A 7,803-nucleotide genomic window follows, 5' to 3' on the forward strand; every position below is an offset into this window, starting at 1 on the left:
CATGGCCGGGCCAGCATGATCGGCGTCAACAGCATCCACAGCGGCGCTGGGCGGCTGCGCTCGCGCTCGCTGTGCTCCGTGCGCTACGGACGCACGCACCGCGGCGCCGAGACCCTGTGCTACGGCTGGCCGCAGCGCTCGCGCAGCCTCAAGCCGGTGCTCTACACCGACCTGGTGGTCAGCCGCCTGCAGAGCCGCAGGAAGAAGAAGGCGGTGAGGGCGCGGGCGCGGGGGGGGGGGACGGCGCCCGTGGGCGGCTGGAGGTGGGCACGGACTGGGGTGCAACGTGACCGCCCGAGCTCATCTTGCTAGGTAGAAGCCCGACATAGGCTCGCATGTGGGGTTCGGGACCTTCCAGGGCAGATGTGGCTGCAGGCAGGGATCTTGAGCTGGGGCCCGGGTGGACTGGAAGACTGCAGACCGGCGTTGCTGGCGGGACCCAGGGGGACGCTGGGAGGGAGGGATCCGGGTCTGCGCTGGGCCGGCTCCGGGGCCTCCTGGCAGGTGTGTGCCAGGACGGCAGTGTTATGGGAGGGGGTGTGCCATGGGTGCCCCCACCCAGGGGCGTGTGCAGGGTGGGGACGCCTGGTCAGCCCGTGGCAGGCATCCCTGCGCGCAGTGGGAGTCAGACTGCTGTTGGGGTGCACGCTAGGGGGGTACCGTGTCCCATTGCCAGGAAGGACCGACGTCACCACTGCACACAGCTTACACGCAGGCAGCATCACGGCCACACACACAGCACATGCACATGCTGGGACACACCCACTCACAGACAGGCTGGTGAAGCGCCCCCACAGCCGGAGGTGCCGGCATGGACCCATATTCCAGGCCACTCCCAAGAAGAGGGGCCCCCCATACTACTTGCTGGAGGCCATGCTCTCCTCGGTCCGCCTCAGGCTCCCTCGCGTCCCTAGGCCAGCTGTGTGACTGGGAAGTGACGGGTTCAGGGGCTCGAAGTTTTGGATGGACAGGGCTTGGAAGCTAGAAGCGCTGCTTCAGACTCCGTACACTCCTGACACCATAAAGTGTGACGTGGGTGGGGTGCTGGAGCCTGGCATTTGGCTTGGCAGGGCTGTCTGGGTTGGGGGAGGCCTCAGCTTGGCCTGGGTTTGGAGCCAAGAGAGTACATTCCCCGTTAGTCAAGGAAGGGGCGAGAGGCGCGCCTCCTAGCATTGGCCTCAGTTTCCCCACGTGCCCTGTGTGGGTTTGTCCTCTGGAAACAGGCCAGAGGGCATGGCCGAGGGAAGGAGGGTTTCTTGGACGGCTCCCCCGCCGTCTTTAGAGCTGTGCTCGCACTAGACTGGAGCAGGAGAAGCCCTTAACAGCAGCAGCAGTAACTGCGGCTGTCCTTCAGTGTGCAGCCAACGTGTCGGTCCGCATGTGCCACCTGTTTGCCCCCACACGTTGCTCGGTTTGTTCCTTCCCGAGGACGCCTCTGCAAGGTCGTGCAGCTAAGGTGGCAGAGCGGGCCCTGGGTCTTGCTGGAGCCGTGTTTGTGGCCCGTCTCCCCTGCTGTGCCCTGCCCTGTTCATCTCCCCCAGGTGGGAGCCGGCTCCGAGCTTTGGTTCTCAGGAACACAGCGCACCTTCCCCAGGACTGACCCCCACTTTTCCTCCTCAGGCCTTGTACAGCTCCATCAAGAATGAAAAGCTCCAGTGGGCCATGTGAGTGCCGGGCCCTGGGTGCGGGGAGGGGTGCGAGCTGGGAAGGCTCCCTCACTTCCTTCTTTGGACATGCTGGCCTGGACGCAGGTCCGCCTGTCTTGCCTCCAGCCAGGCTGTTATGACAGGCGAGCTCCCACAGGAGGAAAGTGCTGGTGAAAGGGTAGTTCCCTGGCACCACTGGGAAGGCAGGCATCTCTGGAGGTGTGCCCTAGCCAGCAGCAAGGAGGCCCTCGGGTCCTAGGGAGCCCACGAGTCTCCGGACAGGCAGCCACAGCAGAAACAGACTCAAAGTAAGAGTGCAGTCTGAGGGAGAAGGTCCAGTTCTGGCCGCGGGCCCCCGGCTGAGGTTAGAGCTCCCTCACCTGCCACTGGCTGATCGCTTGGGGTAGCTGGGAGCTCCCAGTCCTGAGGAGAGAGCTCCGAGGGGTAGAGCTCAGGATCGGGGTACGGGAGATGATCAGGGAAGGGTTTTTGGAGGACTGGGATTAGGCAAGTCTGGAAGGAGGGAAAGCATTTGGAGAGAGAAAGAGGAAGGCATTTGGGAGACAAAGGTCTATTTGAAATGACTGTGGAATGGGGAGGCCACAAGAGGTTGGCCTGGCTGGAGTGACAATGATGAGTGTCATGGAGATTTAGTGTAGGTTCCATGTGGAAGGCAATAGGGAGCTACAGTAGGTTCTTGAGCAAGGGATTGACAAATTAGAATCTGATTACTTGCCTGACACATATCTGACAGAGCTTACGGAGATACTGGGGTGGGGCACTAGGAAGCCATCTCTTCCTTCTGCAGCTCGAGTTGAGTGTGTTTGAACAGCTGAGTCAGTGTGTCTGTCCTGGTAGAGAAGGGTGTGAGGGTTGGGGGTGTGTGCAGAAACAGGACTGCGGTGGTTATGCAGGAGGGAGTGGCCAGGAGCTCTACTCTGAAGGGGGAGCCCTGCTTGGCTGGGGGGACCCCGTGGCAGAGCCTCCAGTTTGGGGAATCCCAGAGCCCCACACGCACTGGGGGAGCTCTCCAGGGCAGGCAAAGGCAGGGAGGGGCCGGGGCTTCCTGGCCAGCCCCTCTGAGGCCCTCGCCCCTGCAGAGACGAGGAGGAGCTGAGGCGCTCTCTGTCTGAACTGGCCGACCCCAACCCCAAGGTCATCAAGCGGGTCAGCGGGGGCAGTGGCAGCGGCTCCAGCCCTTTCCTGGACCTGACTCCGGAGCCCGGGGCCGCCGTGTACAAGCACGGGGCCTTGGTGCGCAAGGTGCACGCAGACCCCGACTGCCGGAAGAGTACGTGCGCGGCGGGGGGCGGGGCCGGGTGGGAGCGGGCCTGCCCCGGCCCCCCTGACCTGCCTTCCCTCCCCAGCACCTCGGGGCAAGCGGGGCTGGAAGAGCTTCCACGGGATCCTCAAGGGCATGGTTCTCTACCTGCAGAAGGTGCGGGGCGCCCGGCCGCGGGTGGGCCGTGCTGGCTGGGGCGAGGGAGAGGTGATGCGGGTGGGCCAGGCCCGGTTGGGACCACAAGATGGGCACGCCCGCAGGAGGAGTACCAGCCCGGGAAGGCGCTCTCGGAGGCCGAGCTCAAGAATGCCATTAGCATCCACCACGCCCTGGCCACGCGAGCCAGCGACTACAGCAAGAGGCCCCACGTCTTCTACCTGCGCACGGCGGACTGGCGCGTCTTCCTCTTCCAGGCTCCGTGAGTGCCCAGCTCCCCGCTGGACCGCACCGCATCCGTGACCCGGCATCCCACCCTGCCTGCCCCCTCCCGTGCCCTGGGTTGCCGCTATCCTTCTCTGGCTGCATCCTGAACCAGGACCAGCCCTGGTCCCCGTCCTGTCCGTGCAGGAGCCTGGAGCAGATGCAGTCGTGGATCACGCGCATCAACGTGGTGGCCGCCATGCTGTCCGCACCCCCGTTCCCCGCGGCCGTCAGCTCCCAGAAGAAGTTCAGCCGCCCCCTGCTGCCCAGTGCCGCCACCCGCCTCTCCCAGGTAGCCCTGCCTGCTTGGTCCACCTGGGGCCAGAGGGATGGCGCGGGCGGGCCCAGGTGGACTGTGCAGAAGCCCACTGCGTCCGCACACTGGCCCCAGGGCGGGTGGAGACCGAGGTGTAGCCCAGCCCCAGCCTGCTGATCTGGGAACATGGTGCTTTGGTGCCCAGAGGAAGGGGCAGGTGGGGAGCATTGCACAGGTTACCGTGACCCTGCTGTTGCTCCCCGCCTGCCAGGAAGAGCAGGTGCGGACCCATGAGGCCAAGCTGAAGGCCATGGCAAGCGAGCTGCGTGAACACCGGGCCACCCAGCTGGGGAAGAAGACCCGCGGCAAGGAGGCCGATGAGCAGAGGCAGAAGGAGGCTTACCTGGAGTTTGAGGTGAGCTCCCTGCCGCACCCATTCCTACACGGGCTCAGGCTGGGGCCGGACAGCGTGGAACCAGCGGGTGACCTTGGGCAGGGTGCTTCTCTCTGAATTTTGGTTTTCTCTTCTGGGAAGGAGGTTGTTGAACTCCATACATCCCAGTCACAATGGGGTTCAGGAAGTGATGTGTCTGTCAAGTGCTGAGTTTCCCGGCTCTGGTAACAGCTCAGGGGGTGCCAGCTGCTCACACTGGCAGTCGTGGGTGCTCAGAGAGGGCTGTGGCCTGGCAGGGGCCATCGAGCAGCTCAGGGGTTTAGAGGTGAGCAGGACCCTTGCATCTGGGCTGCACGGTGGGAGACCGGCTGTCACAGCCCTGCCCTCTGCCTCAGAAATCTCGCTACGGCACCTACGCAGCACTGCTTCGGGTCAAGCTGAAGGCGGCCAGTGAGGAGCTGGACGCCATAGAGGCAGCACTGGCCCAGGCTGGGAGCGCAGAGGATGACCGTCCCCCGCCTCACTCCAGCCCCTCCCTGCAGCCTGACCCTGCAGGGCAGCCCCGGGCCCAGCGCACTGGCTCAGCATCCCGGGCCGGGGCAGGCAGTGCAGCCCGGAAGCCCTGAGCTGGGAGGCAGCGTGGTGGGGTGTCTGCGGACGCCCGCATGACGACAGGCCCTGCCTGAGCCCGGCCGGCCTCGGGCCACACAGAGGGCCTCTCAGCAGGGCCCGACCGCGCCGGACGCGGGGTCCGGGGCAGGGCAGGGCAGGTGCAGCCTCGGGAGCCTAGGCCAAGGCCCCCTGAGACCCCTTTTGTGATAATGTTTGCACTTTTTCCTACAGGGGGTGGGTGGGAGGGGCGAGTGCCCGAAGTTTTGATGCAGTATTTTTTTTGTGGGGGAGGCCCAACCACGTTTCTGCTTCCTGCTGGGACCACCTACCCTGACACCAGCAACCCCGCCCTGGGGCCTGGCTCCGGCAGAGGCCAGGAGTGGGGCTGAGCTGGTTTTCCCTCCTCCCCAAGGGCTCCCCTCTGCTCCTGGAGGTGGGAGGGTGTCGTGCACGGGCCAGCGGTGTGGCCTGCTCCCCTCCCTCCCTGGGCCTGCCCTTTGTACAGCCTCCACCCCATTAAAACTGCTCTGAATTGCCAGCTGGGCCTCTTGCTCCTCTTCTCACTGGCTTGGGGCTGGATAGGGACAACAGTTACACTGCAGGGGTCAGAAGTTGTCGAGGGTCCTCCCCTTTTCAAGAAACCTTTATTTGCCCAGCTGAGATGTGGGCATTGGGCGTTAAATAAAACTTGGAGTGGGTGGGGATGCTGTACAGAGGGGTCCGGGAGGAGGGCTGGGGGTGGGCACAGCTCAGTGCACCTGAGGCTGAGGGTGCCCGTGGCAGAGGCCTCCGGGGGGCTCAGGGAGTGGGCCCAGTGTCTCTGCCTCCTGCTCCACGGACTGGCTCCCGTAGGCACTGTCTTCCTTCACTTCAGCTGGGGAGACACGGGAAAGGCAAAAGGCGCGTCAAGGCCTCTGGCCTCCTACCCTCTGGCCCGGGTCCACCTTCCAGGGTGCCTCATGTACCTGTGCTGGGAAGTTTGTCTTGAGTCTCGGGACCTCTCAGCAGTCTCACCCCCTCATCTAGACCCATGTCAGACAGCGCGTCCAGCAGACCCGCCAAGTCCCCACCAGCCAGCTGCGAAGGAAGAGGTGGGAGATCTGAGTAGTGGTTAGGGTGAGGGGTTGGGGGCCCAGGAAGCCGCAGGCTTGGAGGTCACGCAGGTGGCTGGGAGCCAGAGTAGGGCATGGGCCATGTGCCCCACCTTGTAGCTGCGCAGGAGGCTGCCGCTGGGTGAGGGGGTCTTCCGGTACGTGTCCACCAGACTGCGCAGCCCCAGTCGCTCTGCCAGCTCCGCCCAGCTGCCCTGGGCTTCTGGCCCATCTAGCAGCTGCTCCAGGTTTTGTAGGGTGGTCTCGCCCAGGGACAGCCCTGGCCCTGTGGGTGCACACAGATATGAGTTGCCTCTAGACAGGGTAGAGACACAAACACCTGGCCACTGGCGCACTCCCTGGTGACTTTAGGGGCGAGGCCACTGGGGCAGCGGGTGGATGGCGGAGAAGGCCTCGTCAGGGACTCGGGAGGCCTTACCTGCAGGGCTGGGTGGGGTGGGCGGGGGCTCCACGGAGTTCTGAGCAGCACTGAGCAGCAAGGTCTTCACCTGGAGAGGCAGCTGCGATTATCTCCCGTGCCAGTCCCTGAGCCCGGCTACCCTTGAACCCACACACTGGACGCCACCCCCAAACCCAGGAGGTGCGCTGGTGCTTCCAGTGTGGGGCTGGCCTCACCTTAGTGCTTCGAGTGAGGTCAAGTGGCGTGTGGCCACGGAAGCTGCCTCTGCTGTCCCCCTCAGGACCCTCAGAGTCGGAGTCACTCCCAGAGGTGGGGGGTGAGGGCAGTGGGCACAGGGGCTCCTCGTTCTCTGCATGGATGTCAGCTCCTGGGGGACGGCAGTGGGGCCCACATTAAGGCCTGAAAAGTGGGGGCCTGGGCGGCACCTTCACCGTGTGCCCTGTGCAAATGCCTGTGTGCCTGAGACTGACCAGCCTTTAGGAGGAGGCGCGTGAGGGTTGGGGAGCCCAGTCCAGCTGCCAGGTGTAGGGGTGTGTTTCCAGCAAAGGTCCGGGCATTCACGTTGGCGTGCAGCTGTGGGGCGCAAGGAGTGGGTGATCCCACCTGATTCCGCACAGCCACGGCCCCGCCCCTTCCACCGTTCTCTTTCCCACCTTGGTGACCAGATGGGTGACCAACCCCAGCTCCTCCATCTCTGTGGCAAGGTGCAGGGCTGTTCGGCCACCCTGCCGCTCAGCAGCCTCCACTTCCGCCCCGCTGTCCACCAGCAGGTCCAGGCACTCAGGGCTGCGGGCGCGAACTGCCAGGTGCACTGGGTACAGTCCTAGGGGCGCAGGACACTCAGCCTGCAGCTGTGGCTTCACAGCCCTGACCTGTCCACTTCCGCACCTCGGGTCCGCACAGGGGGCCCACCCCACGCGAGTCCTGAGGAGACAGCCCTTACCCTCAAAGTCCGGCATGTGCAACAGCTGGGGCACAGCTGCAGCCCCACTCTGCAGCAGTGCACGCAGTAGATCTGGGGCCCCCACACCTGCCCGCAGTGCCAGGTGCATGGCCGAGTCCCCATGCCGGTCCAGGAGAGCTGGGTCCGCCCCCACCTGCAGCAGGAAGCTCACCACCCGGGTCTGTCCCGTGATCACGGCCAGATGCAGGGGCGTCTGGGGAGGGGGCAAGGTGAGCTGTTCACACCCCAGCTCAGGTTCGCTTGCTTTCCACCCCTACCTCTGGTGAGGTACCCCCTCACCTGGTGCAGGTGATTGGTGAGATTGGCGACGCCGAGATGCTGCGCGTGGTAGATGATGTGGGCTATCTGCTCAATGACCGCGGTCTGTCCGTGGATGATGGCCAGGTGCAGGGGTCTGGGGTGGGGAGGAGACGGGCCTGGTGAGCCCAGCTGCTCGCAGCGTCGGATCCCAGAACGTCCCCAGGGGCACCACCCGGCCAGAACCCAGCCGTCACTTTGCAGGCAGATGGCTGCTAGCGCTGAGCCAACTTCCGGGGCGCGGAGACCCCGGGCAGGGCTCACCAGCACGAGGCGCTCCCCCTCCCGACCTCGCTCGCCCCCCGCGGTCCCGCCTACGTGTCCCCGTTCTCGTCCCGCGCCGTCAGCAGGTGGCGCTGTCCCGCGAGCAGCGCGCGCGGATCGGCCGTGACGCCGTAGTCCAGCAGCGCGCGCGCCTCG

The 7,803-nt window shown here is 65.0% G+C and overlaps 2 protein-coding genes across 5 annotated transcripts in view; one reads left to right on the forward strand and one right to left on the reverse strand.

Moving 5' to 3' along the window:
* The window catches only part of Psd (pleckstrin and Sec7 domain containing), a 15,009-nt gene extending 9,861 nt beyond the window's left edge, over positions 1-5,148 (forward strand). For all 4 annotated transcript variants that reach the window (XM_005403842.2, XM_013504081.1, XM_005403843.2 and 1 more), the window contains exons 11-17: positions 1,621-1,664; positions 2,747-2,937; positions 3,014-3,084; positions 3,189-3,346; positions 3,496-3,640; positions 3,876-4,019; positions 4,394-5,148. In XM_005403842.2, the coding sequence (XP_005403899.1) occupies positions 1,621-1,664; positions 2,747-2,937; positions 3,014-3,084; positions 3,189-3,346; positions 3,496-3,640; positions 3,876-4,019; positions 4,394-4,624 (984 nt within the window). In that variant the 3' untranslated portion in view covers positions 4,625-5,148. The remainder of the gene's footprint in view (positions 1-1,620; positions 1,665-2,746; positions 2,938-3,013; positions 3,085-3,188; positions 3,347-3,495; positions 3,641-3,875; positions 4,020-4,393) is intronic.
* Positions 5,149-5,215: 67 nt separating this feature from the next.
* Nfkb2 (nuclear factor of kappa light polypeptide gene enhancer in B-cells 2 (p49/p100)) overlaps positions 5,216-7,803 on the reverse strand; it is a gene marked incomplete in the record, with an annotated part of 7,047 nt that continues 4,459 nt past the window's right edge. The window contains 10 exon segments of the mRNA XM_013504082.1: positions 5,216-5,484; positions 5,576-5,687; positions 5,815-5,987; positions 6,141-6,210; positions 6,338-6,489; positions 6,593-6,695; positions 6,776-6,945; positions 7,066-7,279; positions 7,366-7,480; positions 7,702-7,803. Of these exon segments, the coding sequence (XP_013359536.1) occupies positions 5,360-5,484; positions 5,576-5,687; positions 5,815-5,987; positions 6,141-6,210; positions 6,338-6,489; positions 6,593-6,695; positions 6,776-6,945; positions 7,066-7,279; positions 7,366-7,480; positions 7,702-7,803 (1,336 nt within the window).

This window comes from Chinchilla lanigera, unplaced genomic scaffold, assembly GCF_000276665.1.
Source record: "Chinchilla lanigera isolate Chin_1 unplaced genomic scaffold, ChiLan1.0 scaffold00084, whole genome shotgun sequence".
Taxonomy (NCBI): Eukaryota; Metazoa; Chordata; class Mammalia; order Rodentia; family Chinchillidae; genus Chinchilla; species Chinchilla lanigera.